This window comes from Barbatula barbatula (genome assembly GCF_947034865.1).
Source record: "Barbatula barbatula genome assembly, chromosome: 10".
Classification (NCBI taxonomy): domain Eukaryota; kingdom Metazoa; phylum Chordata; class Actinopteri; order Cypriniformes; family Nemacheilidae; genus Barbatula; species Barbatula barbatula.
In genome coordinates, this window is record NC_136773.1 from 2,867,919 (window position 1) to 2,890,508 (window position 22,590).

The 22,590-nt window shown below is 39.0% G+C and overlaps 2 protein-coding genes across 2 annotated transcripts; both read left to right on the forward strand.

Moving 5' to 3' along the window:
- The first annotated feature begins 509 nt into the window (after positions 1-509).
- On the forward strand, positions 510-10,329 carry ddx6 (DEAD (Asp-Glu-Ala-Asp) box helicase 6). Its single transcript, XM_079465849.1, has 14 exons — positions 510-620; positions 5,273-5,880; positions 5,959-6,022; positions 6,123-6,227; positions 6,315-6,444; positions 6,531-6,677; positions 6,758-6,852; positions 6,939-7,061; positions 7,133-7,261; positions 7,372-7,488; positions 7,688-7,751; positions 8,121-8,222; positions 8,301-8,485; positions 8,612-10,329. The coding sequence occupies exons 2-13, from the start codon at positions 5,672-5,674 to the stop codon at positions 8,474-8,476; spliced, it is 1,461 nt and encodes a 486-aa protein (XP_079321975.1). The 5' UTR covers positions 510-620; positions 5,273-5,671; the 3' UTR covers positions 8,477-8,485; positions 8,612-10,329.
- A 2,437-nt stretch (positions 10,330-12,766) lies between these two features.
- Positions 12,767-20,970, forward strand: treh (trehalase (brush-border membrane glycoprotein)). The gene is made up of 15 exons (XM_079466303.1): positions 12,767-12,958; positions 13,330-13,430; positions 13,516-13,663; positions 14,102-14,189; positions 14,274-14,374; positions 15,132-15,224; positions 15,540-15,656; positions 15,742-15,864; positions 15,936-15,985; positions 16,524-16,724; positions 17,818-18,035; positions 18,419-18,530; positions 18,990-19,102; positions 20,365-20,415; positions 20,700-20,970. The coding sequence occupies exons 1-15, from the start codon at positions 12,879-12,881 to the stop codon at positions 20,844-20,846; spliced, it is 1,743 nt and encodes a 580-aa protein (XP_079322429.1). The 5' UTR covers positions 12,767-12,878; the 3' UTR covers positions 20,847-20,970.
- Positions 20,971-22,590: the final 1,620 nt, after the last annotated feature.

Consider the following 22,590-nt stretch of genomic DNA (forward strand, 5'->3'; position numbering starts at 1 on the left):
AACCTCACAGGTGTTCCAATCAAGTACGCCATGTGCACCTCAACAGACCCAATGCTATTGAAATGAGTACTAAATCTCGAAAAGTGGAGCAAAAAAGTTAGTTTGTTCTCTTTGTGAGACCACAATAAGTGAAATTAAAAACATTAAAGCAAGCATCAGCATTTAGAAAAGCCCAGATGTCTTCACCTCATAAATGACCCCTCGCGTGCCAGCTGAAATCAGGTTTGAGTCGGGATAAAAACAGACCTGAGGTAAGAACTAACTTATCATGACATCATATTATACTTTAGGGAAATGTGTGATGATAACTCCTTACGCCTTGCAATATAAAAGCTCAAAAAGATACACAACAAAAACAGCATTATAAAAACCGGTCAAATATTTTAACGTGCGTTTGACGCGAACACCTCATAAAGAGAATTGAAACCAAATAAATAATGCTAAAACAAAGGGTGTTTTTGTGGATTAGACGGGGCTCTCATGTGACCGCTTGTGGGAGGGTTTAAAAATGATCGGGAGCCATCTTGCACACTCGCTTTACACCCCCAAATATATGTCACAACTCTACACTTCAAACTCACAAACACGAAAACACGGAGAGACATTTTCAACCACCGTCGGTGAGTATACATCGTGTCGAATGTAGGTTCGTTATAACTGTGTTTGGTGGGCTCGCGTTTAGCTTTCGCGGCTGTGTTTATATAGCCGTCTCGCCTTTATTTTTGGCCCAGCTAACGTTACGGAATCTAGACAGTCGCCATAAATGGATAAATGAATGTTATTTTAATGTGTGTTCGTGTCAGGTGTTGATTGTAATTTGAATGTTTTACGTTATCCAAATGTCAGTCAGATTGAATGCGCGTGCGGCCTGTGAGTTATGTGGACGCGCTAGCTTTGCACGGAGCTCGAGTTCTGTGTCCATTTGCATTTTCACCCTTTATGTATTAAACTTCGTTTCAACGCGTTTGTCTGAAGTCAAGACGGTGTCGTTGTATGCATTTATTTTCACTCTGTTTGTTAAAGTGTGACGAACACCGGTTTAGCTGCGTAGCTAACTTTAGCATTAGCAATTAGTCGAAACGGCCTATAGGCTTCAGACGATAGAGTTCAAACGTTAAACGGGAAGATGGTCGGAATTGTGACTGCGTTGTTATTTTAACACATTGACGCGTTAACTTTGTTGTCGTTTATGTGCTTCAGGGCCCGTTTAAAACCACCCAACTTTAACCGATTTCACGGTTTTATGTTAATTGGACTTAACAGCTGTTTAGTTTTAGCGCTGCTGCATCGGCTTGACGTGCTTTTGGTTTTAATGCGTTTGTTTGTATTTTTAAGCATCGCAGGTCAGTTATATCAAGAGGCCTATCCGGTTTGACATCAAAGACACATTCGTTTTTCTAACCTTTGCGTGCTTTTCATATTGAGCATATTTCAGCTTTTTTCTAAATATTTTTGTATTCGTATAGATGAACCGTATTGAGGGTTTCAGCGTCAACTAAGAATCAATAGCTGCGAAGTAGTTTTAATAGAAAATAAATATATAACCCGTCAGGAGATGACCTAACACAGACCGGAAGTTGACTTCGGGTCAAGCGCGTGCATCCAATAATATCGTCTACAACAGTGTTTGTTAAATATTCGTTGCTTGGTGTTTTGGTCATTTTTATTTTCAAATGTTGGAAGTGTTACTGCTTTAAATTGCTTTATTTATAGATATAGTTTTATAATAGCGACGCACCATAATGAAAATTCTTTGCCGAAGCCTAATAAAAATGAAACGCTTGGACAAAGGCAGAATTCTGAACGCCGAACATAGTTTTTCACATTTCTTCTATTTATAAACTTTTTTTACAATTTCATAAACCAAGTGGCTTGTAATATTTTCAATATAATACAATATCACTTTCAATAAAATTTGGCAAAACGAGTAAATTAAAATTAAATAAAAAATGAATAGCCTGTATTAGTCCTGTAACTGACTGCTGAATAAATGCACTGTACTCTGTACCCTTCAACAAAACACTTCATTTAAAAGTGATATTAAAATATTATAGGCTAAAAATATGAATAAACGAAAACTGTTGGATCATAATTGGCTACACTGGAAAATGATTTGAAGCAAAACAAAGATCCATGAATGGATGGCAAGAATTCATCGCGTCACATTTGCGCTCCTTCGGACAAATAATTTTTTATCTCCGGACAAGAGAATGACAAATTAATATTTCATTTAAAGTGTCAATATAAATGTCTCGGATCTTGATTGGTCAAGTTTGCTTATGTGTTTTACCTACTGTCTGCTGCACCTAAATATGTTAATACTCTCCATGTACAATATATAGAACAAAGGCAAGCAGTAATTATTATTAGTGTCAGGTTTGTACGTATATAAGTATAAAATGTCTGCTGTCATCATTAAAAATATAACTTGCAATCCTTCACATGAATTGGCAGGAAACCTACGAATTACATTAATCTTGCATACAGATGGATAAATTAAGGCCAAATCCTTTTTCCTATTTGTTTCTAGTTCTGTTTATTTCATTTTTTGCTATACTATTGTATACCACAGTAATTTATGTGGAAAATATACCACATTTGTATAGTGTCAAGGAGTAATGGCAGTAAACTTCCTAGAGACTATAGTGAATCGTTTTTTGTAGCGGAAAATCGCTACAAATAGCAATCCTTAACGCAACTGTTATTATCACTTCTATTTGGCACAATGACGTGCACTAATGCCGGCGGCAGTTCACCACCGCAGTGGTGTGGTTGTCATGGACACAGTCACAGCCCTTGGCACAATGCAAGGTGGCAAAAGCAACCAAACAAGGCGATTGGTGCGTCTCTTTGCGCTGCTTCAGTGGGCACTGTTTCTGTTTGTTACAGGTTCTTATATTTCAGAATTGCCACTGTATTTGTCAAAATTGCGTCTTATTTCTCAAAACAGAGTCTTTATAATCCGGCAACTCTAGAAATGATACAAATCCTTATCACGATTATTTTGGCCAATATTGAGATCACTATCATTTAACGTGATTACTCATTAACCTTTAAAACACCATAGGAAATTAACTTTGCTTTTAAACTCTTCATTACATTTATTTTTCAGTTAAATTCAATGGCAATACTGAACCACTGTAAAGGAAAGGTTTGCGATGTAGATATATACTGCAAGAAAAGCGAGGATCCTTGCATAATGGTCTGCGGCACAATAATGGTTCACCTCGACTTTGTCGATTATGATTAATTGCACAGCCCTACTTATTTCTCAGAATTTTATATAAAATTTTGACCTTTATTGTTATTTTACGAAGAGTACACCGTAGAATTCTGAGAAAAAAGGTTGCTATTCTGAGATATAAAGTCACAAATCTGAGATCCTAAGTCAGCATTTTGAGATCTAAAATCGCAATTCCATTTTTATTTAGTTCGTACTGGGGAAACAAGCTTTCGAAAGTCATTTTAGGGATGGGATGATATGTATCGCGATTCACACCAATTATACATTTCTGTGCGATTATCAAATCGCAAATGCTTTTGATTGTGTTTTATGCACAGCTCTTCAATGAACTACTGCTCCTTTTTTTTCTAAAATAATTTTTTTCGTTTATAAGGGACATTTGAAAAAGCAACACTCTTCAACCATCATTATAAATATACTTTATTATCATAAAAGTACCTGAAAAGGTTTGACGAACAGCGATAGCATATGCCCATTGGCATTTCCTGGAATCTAAATGGTTCTCGTTCTGTTGCCTGTAGAGTTTCTGCGTGAGCGCGCCCTCTGACTTTCGGTTGTGGTGGAATTAAACCGTAATTCATTGAGAAACTGAGCATACGATTAATCCTCCCGAATCATTTGACAGAATTTTCACTTTTGGGTGAAAGTTTTTTCATATAGTATTTTTGTCTTTGCTGTAAATTTTAATGGTTATTCCATCCACGTTATAATTAAGGATGCACCAATATGTACATTTTCACTAGGGCTGAACGATTTATTGCATTTGTGATTAAGGCTAGAAAATTGTATCTACTCGATTTAAAGACCGCACGTCAGTTGTTTGGACTATTTTGGATGTTTTGTGTGGATGATGCTGTGCGGTGTCAGCTATTGTGTGTGCTAACATTAATGCTACCTCAAGGGGAAAGACTAATAACGTCATGCAGCACTCACACAATATATAAGACAATACATATATTAATAGTTTATATTTGTACTTGTTTATTAAAAAAAATTGTCTAGTAAGTTAACAGACAGTGTTTAAGTGCATTAAACATGTGTATCATAGTAATTTGATGATGCAGATTCACTGCAATAATCATGAGTGTGGTAAAGCCAGTTTTCTTTCATATTTATGTAATATGCACTTTCTGTTTCTGTGATTTATGACTTTCATAATACACAGTTTATTTGTTAGTGCTTTGTCATAATTATTACATGTCTACATGGCTCGTAATTTGACAAATCGTTCAATATACTAGTATGATTGAGGTAATTCTATAAAAATGTCAGTCAATACATCAACTAATATCATCTGATGCCTGGCAAATAGTTTATGGTTAATCTGTCTTATATTGTGTTGGCTACCATGATTTATTGGTTTTCTTTTATTAAATCACAGTATCTTCTGTATTATTTAATATAAATTATTTTCAAGCACCTTATTATAATAGTTTAGCCCTAATTATTTAGATGATTATAATTGGAAGCCGAAAACCGATATGTTGGCTGATATACAGTATCTAAATATTTATATAAAATTCCCTAAGACTGAAACAAAAGGCAAAAGTGAACAACTGCTTTTATTTGAAAACATTGACTGCAGAAAACAAGGTAACCATTAGCTCCCTTTAGTTTACACTAGTTAACAATACTTTAACCTGGTGTATTTTTTTATTGAATAAACAAGTTATAGATGTGGCTATTAAGAACACTTTCAATGTTTGCTCTGGAAGAACAAGTCTAACAGGTCTCAAGACAGAAAGCATTCAGACATCAGTCTGATTCAAACAATATTCTTTAGTTCCTATAATAAACACATTCATAAATTCTGTATCTACGTACTTTACCTGCAGTTACAATGTTTTGCTAATAGCAGTAAGTGGTACTGTGCTGTATTTTAACTGTGGTTAAACTTAAATTATTTTTGATTTATCTGCTATAATATATCGGCCAAATGTTTTCTTTACGGACGAGACTGATATGGCAGAGAATTTATCGTGCATCCCTAGTTATAAGCTTCAAGGTGTTTCTTTCTCTCTCCTGCAGGTGGAAAACCTTAAATTGTTGATGCTTTGGAGAGAAAGGAATGGGCCACAAAATTGAAAAGACTAACACTGGCGTCCTGGCCCTTGGTCTGTGAAACGTCCCTTTTGCAAAGGAGTGATTCATTCATTTGTGGAAGGATAATTGAAGCTAATATTCCTGCTTAAAATATCTTAGACCTGTTGCGTGAATGACATTCATATTGAGAAGCTCCATGAGAGACTTGCATATTTAGAAAAAAAGGAACTGTTGAAAAATATTGCTTTAACTTTTTTGTGCGCTTTGGACACTTGCAAAATAATTTGCAGGTTGTCCTTGCCGCACCTTTCTCAAGCCCATCAGGCGAAGTATTATTTCCACTTATTTTTGTCGCTCACTGTTTGGAGGAGAGAATATTAAGTCATGAGTACAGTCAGAATGGAGAACCCTGTTATTCTGGGACTGTCGAATCAGAATGGCCAAATGAGGGGCTCTGTGAAGCCAGCAGGAGGCCCTGGTGGTGGTGGTGGTGGAGGGGGGTCCCAAACAACACAAACTGCCCAGGTTAAAGGCTCCAGCACAGTCAACAATGGCAACTCCCAGCCCACGCCCACAGCCAACACCATCATTAAGTAAGTCATTATATGTCCATTATACATAAAACAATAAACTATTCCTCATGTGGGTGCCTTTGTTTTGTTCCCCTTTAGACCTGGGGATGACTGGAAGAAGAATCTGAAGCTTCCCCCGAAGGATATGCGCATGAGAACTTCAGTAAGTCCACTTGTATACAGTAGCCTCTGAAGCTAAATGCTGCTTGTGTTCTGGACAAATCGGTGCCAGCAGGAACTCAATGACTCTCATTCGTTTACAGGATGTGACGGCCACCAAGGGAAACGAGTTTGAGGATTACTGCCTGAAGCGGGAGCTACTCATGGGAATCTTTGAAATGGGCTGGGAGAAACCGTCACCTATACAGGTAACTGTCACTCGACTCTATATTATGAATGAAGATATTTGCTGGACAAGTCTGACTCGAATCCGATCCATCTGCTCGTTCCTGCAGGAGGAGAGCATTCCTATTGCGTTGTCTGGAAGGGACATTCTGGCCAGAGCCAAGAACGGCACAGGAAAAAGTGGCGCCTACCTCATTCCCTTACTTGAACGCATTGATCTAAAGAAAGACAGCATACAAGGTAAGGTGACAGCAGGGGAGATTTTGTGGGTCATTTGGTTTGTTTTTAAAATGGCTTAATGTCTAAAACACTTGTGGGTGTTGCAGCAATGGTCATTGTGCCCACCAGAGAACTGGCGCTCCAAGTGAGTCAGATCAGCATCCAGGTCAGCAAACACATGGGCGGGGTTAAGGTCATGGCAACCACAGGTGGAACCAACCTCCGTGATGACATAATGAGACTGGACGAAACGGGCAAGTCATCGTAACATGGCTTTTGACATGATTTCAGAAACTGCGAGCAGTCTCCTAATGCTGTTTCTATTCTGTTATAGTGCATGTTATCATTGCCACTCCAGGAAGAATCTTAGACCTCATCAAAAAGGGGGTGGCCAAAGTCGGCCACATACAGATGGTAGTGTTGGATGAGGTAAGTTTTATTTTTTTACTTGTATAACTGTCATCCTGGAAGTACGGAGATCTCATGGATGTTGTGCTCTCCGTGTTACCGAGTAGGCTGATAAGCTCCTGTCACAGGACTTTGTACTGATGATGGAAGAACTTCTCAGCTTCTTGTCCAAACAAAGGCAAATTCTGCTGTATTCTGCCACTTTCCCACTGAGCGTGCAGAAGTTCATGGTAAGTCAACTGGTTTTGAGTTTTAAATATTGGGTGTGTTAGTGGTGTATTTACACCTGTTTTGTGCACAGAACGCTCACCTGCAGAAGCCCTATGAGATAAACCTGATGGAGGAGCTGACCCTCAAGGGGGTCACCCAGTATTACGCATATGTAACCGAAAGGCAGAAAGTCCATTGCCTTAATACGCTCTTCTCCAGGGTAAAAATCTCTTCAGTGTTTAATGCCAATTGTAGGACTTTTTTGAATATTGCAGAATATAACAGCATTTTTATTACATTCTTAGTTTTTGTGTGTTTGTGTGTGTTTAGCTCCAGATCAATCAGTCGATAATATTCTGCAATTCATCCCAGCGAGTGGAGCTCTTGGCCAAGAAGATTTCTCAGCTTGGTTACTCGTGTTTCTACATTCACGCCAAGATGAGACAGGTGGGTGTAACTGGTGCCTGTGGTGTTACCTCACTGCTCCTGGCAGAATTTACTGATACAGCTAATCCTTATGTAATCATTTCTCAAGACCTTGGAAGATGTTTTCATTAGTTTGGGCTAATAGTACCAGATGGAATTTGGCATTCATGATGTTTTTCTCTTTGTAATGTTTTAATGCATGTTCACCTTTTTATTTTAGGAACACAGAAACCGTGTGTTCCATGACTTCAGAAATGGGTTATGCCGAAATCTCGTCTGCACTGGTAAGTACTTATCACTCTGCATTTAATTTGTTTAGACCGTAGCCTGGTTTCCATTACAGATTCAAAAAATAAGGATGATATTTTGTAGATTTCGATTTTAAAAACGACAGCGTTTCGATAACTCTTTCCCCGCCATTGACTAGTTATCTCGTCTTTTAAAAATCAACGGTTCCCTGCCGGCAATTGGTATTTGTACTTTTTTACAGCAGGTGGCGCTGCTAGACACCTTTGGAAAAGTACAGAATATCTGAACCTAAAAAGACGAATCTTGTCTTTGGGTCCTGTCAATTGATTGTTTTAAGAACTCACTTTGGCGCTCAATAGTTTAATAACTACAATGTTTATCGACCATGTTTGTCTTATTTTAAGATCTCTTCACAAGAGGAATTGATATACAAGCTGTGAATGTGGTGATCAACTTTGATTTTCCCAAACTTGGGGAGACGTACCTCCATCGCATTGGCAGATCTGGTGAGTCCGCTTTGCATTGATAGTTTGGCAAGCATGCGTTTGAAAGAATAGCACATTGACCTTCTCATCTGCTCCCAGGTCGTTTTGGACACTTGGGTCTTGCCATTAACTTGATCACCTACGATGACCGCTTTAACCTGAAGGGGATTGAAGAACAGCTGGGTACTGAGATCAAGCCCATTCCCAGCAGTATTGACAAGAGTCTATATGTGGCCGAGTACCACAGTGAAAGTGGGGAGGAGGTCAAACTGTGAGCAGGAGAGGTGAGTTCAAACATCATCCGTACTAGCGCTTTAGCAAGCATATTGTTTTTCACATGTTTTTGACATTTTTGATGTTAGCGTTCTGTGACTCATGCTCATGTGGCTTCCTGTTTTCTACCCCTACAGATCACCAATCCTTCTCCCCTATTTCCATGTCTTTCCCCCTACTGTGTCTAGGGAATAGGGGATTTTTTTTTAAAACTATATCTTCCGTCTGTCTTCCTTTCCCCACACCTTCTTACCCCAGCTCCTTCCTTTTCGTCTGGTGCCACCACAAGGACTGTGGTGTTATCCCAATAATCGGGAAGGACTCGTGGCCGAATAAAGGACTGTTGCACCAATATTTTTTCAATCCTGAAGACTTCGAATCACTTCGAGGAGGATAGAGGGGACGGGAGGATTTATCAGCCATGAAAAGAAACGATGACTCGTCGCCTGCAAGCACATCCACACCCTGCTGTGTCGCTCTATCCCTCGGCTCATCTTCATATTTCCAGTCATTTGTAACAAGTGCCTTAAGAAGCAGTCTAACTTGTTCAAAAGTAATAACCTGATTAATTTATGACCTTTCCCATCACTTGTTTTGGAGACACCAGGATCTTACACGTTTTAGTATTGCTTGTCAGCCCGTTTCGTTTGATGTCAGAAGATCCATTTTCGTTTGCCACCTATAGATTTTTGGGACAGGATTTCACAGCGAGAGAGCGGATAGACCAGCGAATGGGATTTGCGCAGTCTCTGGCGTGAAGAGAGAAACCCCCTGGAGAACTGAGATGATATCAGCGATGAGCGTGGCAACAGTGATGGGGATAACGTTCCAGTGGCAAGCTTTCAAAAGTCCCACAAGGCTCTCAATGGCTTTTACCTTCATGCGCTCATGGAACATACCGTGCCTCTAGAGACCCATAACTCTTTCCTCCTCGGTCTTCAGTGGGCCAACACTAAGAGACTTTGACCAGACTCTCACAAGCCTTTTCTCCTGGCCATGAGGACTCCCCGTTTAGATGAATGTGGACCCTTTTCCTTTGATTTCAGAGCAGTTTCACATTCTTGTTGGTTAGGCACTCTGTCCTAAATGTGCCATTTTATACAGATCTGGCACATTGTAAACATTTTGTAAATACTTCATTTATTTTTTTTAAATAGATTGTTTTAAAACAAGCTAAACAGGCTGGATGACTCTTGAGAAGAATATCGCAAAGAAGATCTTTTAAATGCAGGACTCTGTCAGCACTGGATGGCACAGTCTTGTTTGCTTATTCTGTTCTTTGTTCTATATCTCGGGAAAGTTTAGCCAAATCAAAAGCTTTCCATGCAGCGCACCACTCATGTTTTATAATAAGCTATTTGGACTTTTTTTTTTTTCATTCAAAACATTTTGTTCAAGAGTTTGGGTATAAGCTTAAAAGCCTTAAAGTCTAGTTTCATCCGGTGGTGCGGTTGGTTAAATTTGCACTTGTGTACTATAAATTATTAACCATCATCCGTAAGCCAGTGTTGACAGAAGTTCCTGACGTTGGGTAGCTCAAATAATCGGCCTCATTTAAGGGTTGTGAAAACACGAGGCTTATTTACTTTCCAGCCTTTTGCTTGTAACTGACTTACGAGGCACTCGGCAGGGTCCCCTTGTCCGGGCGACTCTGATCGTAGAGATAATTTAATATTTTCATCATGTAATAGTGCTACTTGCTGCAGTGCAGCTCGAATTGGTGATGCGCAAAAAGTTGAACATGAGCGAAATGTGTAGCTCTTACGTGAGTCTGTGTTCACCGCCATTGGCACTAGGTCATGACTTAAAACAGCTCGTTTGGGGTGGTGGGATTGACTTGGACATACCCCTTTGGAAAAAGGAAAAATTGAAAAAAACTGGATGCCAAGAATTCAAAACAATGGACCGATATAATGTAGCGGCCGAGAGATAGTGCACCGTAAGTCAGCTGTCTTTTTTTGTGTAATAAGACCATGTTCTTAAGATGCTGCACAGATTTAACAGAAGAATCTAAACCGTTGCAGTGTGGGCTGCACTTAAGTTTGAACAGTAGTTCAGGGGTTGGGCAATAATAATACGGGCTGCACACGTTTTGGGGCACTTCCTCAGTTTGGGCACTCGAGTGTTCAGACTGAGTTTTTGTTTTGTAGAAATTATGGCAGGGATGTGGGTATTTAACTTGGATATTTCATGGGTGCTGATAACCAAATGTTTTTTTCTCTTTTTGCAGCGCAATATTCCCCCCAAACACTAATAGCCTTTAATGATTCGCTTCTTATTTTGGGGGGCTTGACATGGGCTTGTTTGATACACTTCAGCCCTTCTGCTGCTTTTGAGTAAATTTGGGCCCATGCCGTTTTGAGGGGTGTTTATTTTGGGTGGGCTGGACATTGGGAGGGATGCAATATGTGTTTTGTGATAATTGGCGATGTTTACCTGAAATGAATTGATTTATGTCCCCATATAAAAATCACATGCAGGTGAGATGTTTAGTTTTTTTATTTAATGGCTCGTCATTGTGTGCTGTGGAATGTTGCATTGAGTTTTTCAGGTACCATAAAGCAAACTGTTTGTCCTCTTGTCTGTTTAAAGCCAAAATAAGTTGTTCCCTGACTTGTAATATTAATAACGTGCAACATTTCCCCAGTGGCATTGCTCGAGTCAAACTTGTATTCTCTTCTCTATAGTGTGTGACCCTTTGTGTGGGCACATTCCCCATGTGTATTTTTTTTCTTGAATCAAGATATCTGCTTTAGAGAAGAGTTTATGGGTTAACGGGCTTGTTGGCAGCAGGCTCGAGTTTTTATTATTTCAAAAACCATTGTTGTGAAAAGCACTGTGTGATCCTAAAATGCTGTGAAGCAGCATCTGTTGGCTGTGCTGTGCTCTTGACCACAGTGGTTTGGGGTTTTGTTTACTTTTATTTGGAAGAATGATGTGGAGAACATCTCGCCTGTTTAAAAGCAAAGTTTCCCTTGTATACAAAACGTATTTTGTTTGACACCAACATCCACACATTCTTCTAAATGATATTTTGTTTGGGTGGGGTGGGGTGGGTGGGATTTCTGCCCTGATGCATCCGTAGATTCTTGACACTTAGCAGTCCTGTTGGTCTGTTCAGAGTAGGAATATTCAGATGCATCAGTCGGGGTTGAGGGTGAGCGGGTGGGAAATAATGGAGAGAATTTGGAAAACTAAAAATTGAAATCAACATCTGGAGTTCTGGGTAAGGAAAATTCGATCTCTAAACTTTGCCCTTAAATTTGAGATTTTTGTTTTCTTAAGCAAGCACCAGTTGGATGTTGCATATCAAAAAGACCATTTAATTTACAAAGTTGTTTTTGTTTGCTCCTTTTTGAAATTGGGCGGTTTCAATTGGCATTGTTCTCAGTGATGCTACATTTTAAAGACTGAAGTTATGTGACGTGTAGTAAATGCAATGGTTAACATCTGTGATGGTTTTTTTGTTGAAAAATAAAGCTCACTGAAGTTCCATTAAAGTGTGCGAGGTTTTCATTTTAACACTGTACCTTTAAGCATGACACGATTATTAGGGATTGAACCGGATACGAAGCTCATGAACTTGAAAAAATGCACCCATACCTCATGTGACAAACTTTCAAAGCAAATTTCTGTCAGTTATGTGAAAGCACATCAAATTGTTTATTCTTGATGCTGTGTTAAAGGCAGACTTGTTTGTCATTAAGAAGCTATTCGATTTTCATTGTTGTCCCTATGAAAAGTTACAGGCATCAGTATCTGTATCGGCGAGTACCAGACAAAAATATCAGAGGTTCGGGGAAACAAAACACCCATTTACGAAAGTCTGTTTTCTCTATATTTAAATGTTTGGGGAATCATTCATGCATTCAGCTACCAACTGGAGTGTAAAGCAACTGCATTTCTGCTTGTAGCAGAAAATGCACTCGGTTTGTGTCTTTGCACTGGCTCTGACAAAGGTGGTAAGAGTGTAAGACTCCTAAAGTCTAAGTGCAGAAATGTTAAAGCCACGTTTTTTTTCTTTTAATGAACCTTGATGTTTTGTTTGTGGCACCAGGTTCCTTTTAGTTTCTGTTTTAATGACTGTTGTTTTTGTAACATACGCAGCATTCTTTACATCAATGGAAGTCTGTCCCGTACCAAACCCTGTGTGACAAACACTGCCTTCTAGTGAAACAAAGCAGTACTGTGTTAAATTCCTTATTTCGTTCGTGTTACACAACTTATACTTGGCATTAATGAAATCCCACGTGATGTTATCTTCATACGGGTCAGTCTGCTTTTGCGCTGTTAATAAATTTTTATGACAAGTGCTGTTAAACTGTTTGCGAGCAATGATCAGCGGGTCAGAGCTTTAAACTTAAGTTCTAGAGCCATCAGATCCACCTGAGGTTTTATCTGAAAATGCACTGGCTTATTGTGAAGATCTTTTCTGCTTTTCTGCTTTTCTTATATGGAGATGCACTCCCAGAACCGTGTGACAGGTTAGTTCCCACATCACATCCAGGTTTTTACCATTGAAGAACCTTTTCTTATAGGTTGGACACATTGAGTTCAATATTAAATGCCGCAGTCCTTGCATTGGAAATCTTCCTTGAATTATTGTGGAAGTATGCCGGTGCAGATCCAGTCATAGTCATGTAGTTCGAGCGTTAGTGACGTATAATTCAGTGTCAGATTTAAAAGACTTCCACAGCCACATATTCGTCTTTCTGAACTTTGAATCAACGACAACACTGGTGGAATGTCGTAAAGCTGAACTTTGAACTTCAGCTTTTAGCAGCAGAAGGTTATTCACCTTTATGTGAACTCTCCTGTGAGGAACCGTGTCAATTACATGTCTGTTTGTTACCAGTCAGATCTACTGTACCGGACAAATTCTCAATCAGATACAGATGGCTCGTCTGTTTGATGATGACAAGCACTTTGTAGATATGAAGTTGACTGCTCATCCTGGTGGGTCGAAGATGTTTACTCTCTGAAAAGCTTTAATGTTGTGATGTGGTTTCTCTTGCTCACTGCTTTTCCTTCTCACCTGTAGAGGTCGTTGTGGAAGCTTTTGAGAATCTGACCTCTGTGTTCCCAAACAAGACTGTCCCATCATCAGAGCTACTGAAGTTCCTGAACGTACACTTTGAAGAGCCGGGTAAAGAGTTTGAGAAGTGGACTCCTCCAGACTGGCATCTGAAGTAAGAGGACGGGTTATCGGTATATACGAAAAAGAATTGATTCCTTAAAGGGATGGTTTGCCCAAAAATGCATATTCTATCATTGTTTTCTCACCCTGTTGATATTTCAAACTGGTTTGACTTTCTTCTGCAAAACCAGTGCAACACTCTTCAAAATGTTTTTTGTGTTCATACAATAGAAGTCAATTGGTACCACTGTTGTTTCAATTACTAACGTTCTTCAAAATATCTTTTTTTTGTGTAATGCAAAAGAAATCGTCGTACAGTTTTGAAATGACATGATTTATCACTTTAGGCTCAAGTTGAGCTGCCAATAAAGCCCCATTCATTTTCACTGTATGGAAAATAAAAAGGGCCAAACACATTGTGTAAAATAACTCTTAAAATTCTTTTGTTTATAACATTATAATATAATACATGAACCTCTTTTTTTCAAAGCCCAAAATTCTTGTCCAAGATTTCTGATCCCAAATATCGTCGCTGGGCTGAAGAACTGCATGGTTTGTGGAAGTCATTGGGTCGAAAGGTAATGTTTAAAAAGTGCTTTGTTGTTATGGCTTATGGAAAATATCAAACCATCTAATATTAATGTTATGGCTTTACCGTACAGATCCGTGATGATGTCAGAGACCACCCCGAGCTGTACTCGCAGATTTACACCCCACATCCAGTCGTTGTGCCAGGTGGACGCTTCAGGGAACTTTATTATTGGTTAGTCCCTCCAAGCACACTTAAATATTACACGAGCGGTTTCATATATTTGAGGATTAGATACAAACCCCTAAAGCACGTGGTGTATTTCCTTATTGCTTCTACTTCTTTTTTTAAAGCAGCACTATATAACTTTTGCTTATGGTTCCCCCATGTGTTTGATAAGTGCAGTTGTCTCTTGTAATCCAGTGATGGAAATAATGTCGCTGTATAAGCTTCCCTGTGGGCAGCGCAATACACATGAATTAGTTTACTAAGCTGATGGATCCAGCGAATGCAGAAACATCGGCTTCCGCAGGCTGGGGATGGGCGGGGCTGTGTGAACTGACACGGACCTTACAGTGTGTTCTTGTAGCCGCTAAGGCTGCTCAGATAGCAGTGTCAGTGGAATTTTGACCGGTTAAGAGTTGTTCTACCACAGAAATAATGTCTCTATTTCTAAGGTAGAAAAACTACAAAGTGTTGCTTTAACGGCCAAACGCACAGCCTTGCAAAGTATACTTCAAATCATACCTGTACACACGCAATACCTCTCCCTGCCTACAGGGGTCAGGTTTTCTTCTAATACCTTGAATGGATGGTCCCAGGACATGTTTAACCATGAGGTGGTGACCAAATTACTTCAAGAAATGGAATGTACAGGCGTGTTTTATGTATCGGACCCTGACAACCACCCATATCCCGCAGCATCAGGGCAGTGAGTTGGGAAGGGTAACCTTTCTTATATTAATGTTGCTAATTCTGTGTTGTTCTTCAGGGACTCTTATTGGATTATAAACGGTCTTCTTTTGTCAGAAATGACGGAGACCGCTCGAGGAATGATTCTGAACTTCATGTACCTGGTGGAAAGGTGTGCGCTTTTCTTGTATGTGTGTGTGAGAGATCGCAACTCGACAGCTTGAGGGTAATTTAGCAAAACATCCAATTAAAAAGCTGTGCAAACATGTCAAGCATAAGCAGTTTTATTGTATTATTAAACAACATACTGGCCTTTAATAGACCTTTGATTATTATAACCTGAATTAGTGAAAATGGGATGTTCGTGTTATTGTATGAAAAACAAGAGCTAAGCTTAAACAGTGCTTGCTTTCATTTCAATCGTATCGAATGACTGAATCGATATTGTATTATTGTTTCACTACATTTCCTTCCTGATTCCGTTCAGGTACGGCTTTGTCCCCAACGGAGGCCGAATTTACTATGAGAGGCGCAGTCAGCCTCCGTTTCTTTCCTTAATGGTGGAAAGCTTCTTCGAGGTCACTGGAGATAAAGATTTCCTCAGGTAACCTTCCCAAAAATTGCTTTCCTGTAGGTTTCTTGAATATTGTGGTGCTGTGCAGCTCTGCGTGTGATCTGTGTGTGTTAAGGGAGGTTCTGCCGGTGCTGGAGAAGGAGTACAGCTTCTGGATGCAGAATCGCTCTCATGCTGTAGTGATGAATGGAGCGAAACACATTTTGAATAGATATAATGTACAGGTGGCAGGGCCCAGGTGAGACTCTTCTCTACAGGCCTAGAGTAAAAACATTTTGCTCCAAGAAAATGACCTGATGTTCTGTGCAGGCCTGAGTCCTACAGTGATGATGTAGAACTGGCCGAGGGTCTGTCAATAGGTAGGAAACCAGATGCTTCTTGTGGATGTTAGCCAAAAATGAAAATTATTACACAGGTTTTGAATGACATGTATGACTTTCTTCTGTGGAAATCAATAAAGATAGTCAAGGGGTTTTTGTTGTTTGGTCACCAATTTTCCTTAAAATATTTTTTGTGTTCTGCAGAAGAAAGAAATTCATATAGTTTTGAAATGAAACGATGGTCAAATTGGACAAATTCTTTTCAAACTATACATTATGCTCTTAAGCTCTGATTTGGGTAATTTCAGACCTTAAACGACAAATACGATAAAAAAGACAACAGCTTGTTGAATAAAGAAAGCAAAACTAAAAAGAGTTAACTAATGTAAAGTTTGTGCTGTGTATACAGAAATAAGCTGTTTTTTACAGTGATATGGCAACCACAGCTGCCATTTTGTAAAACATTGTATGCTGTTCTGTACTAATATTTTACAGTACTCTTGTTTATTAACACGTAAATGACCAGTGAGTGTGAATATCACACAAATTCGTTACACTGTTTATTTATTCACTGCAGAGGCTCAGCAGAAACTCTGGGCAGAACTGAAAGCCGGAGCGGAGTCAGGGTGGGATTTCTCTTCACGCTGGTACATAGACAGTCAGAACACTAACAGCGGCACCCTGCGTGACACACAGACCAGCTCCATCCTGCCTGCTGACCTCAATGCCATCATGTGCCGCAATGAGCGACTGCTGGCCTCCTTCCACAGGACCCTGGGTAAAGAAAACACATCTATATTAAAACCTTCATAAGCTAATGTAAGGGTCCAGTCATGGCCTAACTGTGAGATGTACTGAGCTGTGACGCTCTTAAAGCAAAAGCTTGTTTCAGCTCAGTTTCTGGTGTTTTCCCATTTAACCCTTAAAGGGATGGTTCACTCAAAAATAAAAAGACTTAATTACTCTCCCTCGAGTTGTAATATTTCTTTGTGGACATCAGAACAATGGTAGTCAAAAGTGCCACAGAACTGTTAGCGGTCCTACATTCTTCAAATATCTTATTTTGTGTTCAACCGAACAAATAATTTATTAATCAAGCTTTCCTACAATGCTAGGTTTGGTTATAAGCGTTCCAAGTAAAAGACAGAATTTTCATTTTTGGGTGAACTATGCCTTTAAAGAAGTATCTGGGACTTGACCAATGAAGTCCCTTTGTGACATCTGGATTAGGTGCGTTGCCGTGACACAATTTTGGAAATCGTGAACTTCCTGCTTGGCACATGCTACATTGTCAGTTGTGTTTTTGTTACTTAAGGTAGATTTCAACCCTCTAACAATAGTAATGTTTTAATAGCATGTGGTCCAAACAAGTAACATGTAATAGAGAACGAACTGATATTTTTGTAACTTATACACGTTTTATTAAAGAAAACGGAAAAGTTGTATTTTCCTAATAACTAATGAGTTACACCATTAACAATTCAAAAATCCAGTTTGTAGTGTTTTGGGCTTTATTCCAGTAGGATATAACATCCTACCATCACATTCCAGTAGACACGGGTTATAATGGGAATCGTATTGACCTTAATGGAAGCCATAAGATTTTCTATAGTGTTTTGGCCAGTGTTTTTTTTCAGCAGTGTTAATACTATGATACATGGATGACAAAATTTAATGTTTTTATTATCAGTGTCCGTATGTACATGTGCATATTCATGTTATACTGTACATCGTTTATATATAAATATATATACAGAAAGGATTTTATTCCCATTCTATAAATACAAAATCATAAGAATTACAGGGGCAAATAGATGTTGTAGGTTATATAAAACCACCGTGTGATAATTTCTCGGATCTGTTTATTGTAGGTCACGAGCAGGCAGCCTTAAAATACGACCAGGCGCTTTCTGCCAGGATTCAAGCACTTGAAAGTTTACTGTGGGATCCAGATAGAAAAGCCTGGTTCGATTTCAGCCTGGTGACCCAGTCCCGACACACATCCTTCTACCCGTCTAACATGGCACCTCTGTGGGCACGCTGCTACTCTAAACCTGAGATGGGAGATCAGGCGATGCTGTACCTTAAGGTAAGTCTATCACATTAAAGACACTCCTGTTACAGACTACACCGGGTTACCGTTGTCTGTACGACGTGAGCGATACCTCCTCACCTGACTGCTCCAGATGTCCCACCGTATGAGGTGATGGTGTTTTCATTCGCACCTTACCCATACACTGCGAGTGAATTAAAATGGTTATTGCTATATATCCAATACATTCTCATGGGCAACACCTTTGCTCACCTGTCTGTTTGTTTGCAAAGAGCCACAAATAATCAAGACAGTGTTTTTGTGAGAAGCCCTTTTGAATCGATGCAGAGCTCTGATGTAACACCAGATGGCGCTCTATGCACAGATATCAAGCTGTTGTTTAATATCCTGTCTGATTCGGAGTGTGCATCTTTGTTTAGGGAAGTGGTGGTCTGGATTATCCGAATGGGGTCCCCACATCTTTGAGTGCGAGTGGGCAGCAATGGGACATGCCTAATGCTTGGCCTCCTCTTCAACACATGATAATAGAAGGTATACGCCCTCCCAAATATGCTACTTGTCATAACACATTTTAAACAATTTGGGAATAAAACATGAATACAGACAGTTGTTTCAGTTCATTATTTGTCTAGCAAATGACAACAAAACATGTTTTGATTTGTTTCTTAACTTACATTTTAAACCATAAACATGTGATCGGATATGTAGACCCTGCTGTGGATCAATTTAAGGTTTTCTGTGTGCAATAAAAGATATTACTGTGTTGTGTATGTATCCGTGTCCTTAGGGACGCCTAAATGTAAATATATAACTTGAAGCAAGCGTACATGAAGAATCTTCAGCGGGTTAAATGTGTGAACTATATCCCATTATTGCCTTCTGAATGCCATTTACCTCCTGCCCCATCTTGTCTCAGAGTTTGTGAAGTGGCTATTATGATGTGTAGTTGTTGAATTTGCCATTTAAATGACCCGCCCACTTCTAACCCAGGCCTCTCCGGACTCGACTCTGCCCACGCTAAAGAGCTCGCCTTTGATTTGACCCAACGCTGGATTCAGACCAACTGGCTGGCTTACGTCAAATATGACGCCATGTATGAGAAGGTAAAGTCTACATGGAGTTTTACTTTTCTTTGCATATTACACTACAGTTTTTAATGCAGGTGTGTGTCGCGGTGGTAAAATGATGCAAAGACTGCTATAAATCTATTTTAGCTGAATTGCCCTGAAGACTGTTAACACTGGATTGAGCAACAGTCAAGAATAAGTTTGGGGTCAGCAGTGATTTAAAGCTATTAATGTCAAGATATTTGACAAAAACTGGATTCTAATGGAGTAATTGTTGCAGTCAAATGTATTATTATTATATGAGGGTCATTAACCAAGAACAAATGAGCAAATGTACCTTCAGGGTGACTTTGATAAATGTATTAAGTGAAGATCTACTTAACTGGAATTGCTGTAAATGGTGGTTTAGAAAAGGAAGTGAAAACATGACATTTTGACAGTCAACACAGAATCTGTCATTCATTCCACAAACGAGTTGTTACATTTTATTGCCTAATGTTGGTTATGCACTGCCAAACGTCTGAACAAATATTTACATAATGCAACATTGGACAATAAGATCAGATCAAGTACTTTACTTACCAGGCAGCCTGTCAAATGTGTGGTGATGGTGGTCTGTAGATTCTGTGTGAAGATTCTAGATAAGTTTGCCGTTTACACATTTTGTTTGCGTTGGTAACAAGCCTTATAAGAATAACAGCGTCCATGACTTTAACACCGGCTGTTCTGTGTAATACACTGATACTGTGTGTATGTGTGTGTGCACGCATACCTCTAAAACACTTCTATGAAACAACCTTTGAAGTGCATGCAAATGTCTCCTTGTTTTATTATCCAACTTGGGTCCAATATAAAAAGGCAAAACTAAAACTTTGTTAGTCAGACCGGTAATATTACCACTTACAACATGAGACTGCTTTTATTACATATTATTTGCTAGAATGATTTAGCCTGTTCCATAAAAACTAAGCCAAGGTAAAACCTCACAGTGCTGTGTTTGTTCCAAAGCAGCTTTACAGGAGAAAATAAGACAATTCACATTGCGCTTTATTAAAAAAAAAAAAACACTTTCCAAACCTTAAACCACAGGACCTGCAACGCTATGTTTAAAGAGCGTAATCTCTGGTGAAGGCTCCCTAGAACATCGGTAATGGAAAGGATTTCATGCTTTTTGCTCTACATTTGTTTGCAATTAGGAAGTCTCCCTCGTAAGGAGATCTACCGTAAATGATACACATTTGAACTTTGTATTATTAATCTCGCTCAGCCCTTCTCCTTACCTTATGTCCTTGTTACAGTACGATGTCAACGGTGATGGCGAAGGAGGAGGCGGCGAATATGAAGTTCAGGTATTAATGGTCTTTTCATATATTCAAATTCTGCTTCCATACTGGGCACAGCTCATTCGAGACGCTCAGATCATCGAAAGTTACATCATGGAAAAGGCTTTATTGCAATTGTGTGAACTGCTTGGTGTTCTTAGTGATGATCAGCATGTTTTACTTTTGGATTGGAAGGAATTCTTATCAGTCATAAATTGTTCGCCATTATTATTGTGTTTTTGCAAAGACAGTTGTGCATTTATTCAATTTATTACCTCCACCTCTTGGGTCATCTTCTCATTCGGCCATAGTTGGGATTTGGATGGACCAATGGTGTCGCTCTTCAGCTGCTGAACCAGTTTGGTGATAGGCTGAGCTCTGGAGGGCGTGTCCTGAGTGCTGGTGTTCTGATTGGACTCCTCTATCCCACCTTGACAACTCTGCTTTTAGCCTTCTGACACCACTGAAGAGAGGCCAAGCTTTTCAGAACAGAGAGAACATGGCCGAATCATCAATTAAACAGGTGAAGCTAGGGTGACCACCCGTCCCTCTTTGCCTCTATATATATATATATATATATATATATATATATATATATATATATACATACATACATAAACAGATGCTGCGTTCATCTGCAAAAATGGATCAAATGCGTTGACATTTAGTTTATGTTGTCAACGGGTTACTTTACATGAATAAGAACGTGGTTATATAAAGTCCTTTAAAGTGTGATTTCAAAATAGAGGTCCACTGATTGACCGACCATTTTTGCATGATCAGTTTTGCCGATTCAAGCCAATCTTCAGTTCCCTGCCACGCAGGCAATAATGTCACAGCCATCAGTAAACTCAACGTCTGGTGTATACAGTCACGAGCTAAAGTCTGTCTCAGTGAATCTCTGTCAGACAGCCCACCAGTATGAAGTTCTCTTTCGTGCTTGAATGAACAAACACACAAGATTATGTCAGAAAGCCGTTTTATCGAGCATTTTCGTAAACACAGATTTCTAAGTGTTAAATAAAATGCAGAGAGTTGTGAAAAAGCACATTTAAAGGTATTCAATGTGTTTTGTAGCTTTTATTTCATTTAATTTAGAATTGAGCATTAAAAGAATTTAATTCAATTTCTCTATTTCCTACCTGTTATACTTTCATTATAATTGAGAGCTTTACAACAATGTTGAACGGCTATAATTAATGTTAAAATAAGAATATAAATCTATTTAATGGAGATCAGTTGCAGTACTAATATCAGAATGTTGGCTTTTATTCATAAAATGGAGATATACTTAACATTAATTGTGAAATAATTGGAATGTTAATGTGCGATTTAATCGAACAGCACTAATATATATATATATATATATACACCGTATAACTGTATATGGACTAAATAAGTTATTTGAACGAGCTAAAAGGTATAAGAATGTTTTGATTTGTTATTATATTACAGTTTTACGCAACCTTTCCCGTAGTGTCCCACAAAAACAGATGACCTGTCCTGCATTTGTTAGCTGTTGGTCACCCTAGCTGAAGCAGAAATAACAGAATGAATGTCTTTCTTGCCTCACTCAATCTTCTTCGTACTTGTCAGTGCCAGTAAGGAGTTTTTCCAAAGTCCACGTCACGTTTCGCCTTAAGCCACATTCCTCTCCCTCTCCACTGAGATTTAAAGAGAATGAAGCACATTTAGGACTTGACATTTTTATCACAATAATGACAATTTGGGAGGAAAACCGTTCAAACAAAAATAATGTTGCAGATCCAAACATGTTAATGGTTCTGAAATGGGTTGAATTTTGTAAAACTTGCTAAATATTTGTCTATTAACTTTGGCAGTGATATACTTACCTGTGCAGCTTTTTCCATTGGATTTAACCAGATGTATAATTTCAATAAAGCAGCTTGGAATGAAACTCACGCAGCTGAAAATCCAGTAGACAACATGTTATTTTTTTCCGAGTTCATTGTGTGAGGTGGTAATTAATCTCTGACAGTTCCAGGATCAGAAGATTATCGTCGTGACTGAAACAGAGCTGACATTACAAATTGTAATTTTGCTTTAATCCAATTAGAGGGTTTATTGCCGATCAGAACTTTTGCAATGATGTTCTGTTCCTCACACGCAGCATCTGAATCTATATATGACTGAGCACATATCTTGGTGGTATTTGAATGTATATAAGTGTGTGTGTGTGTG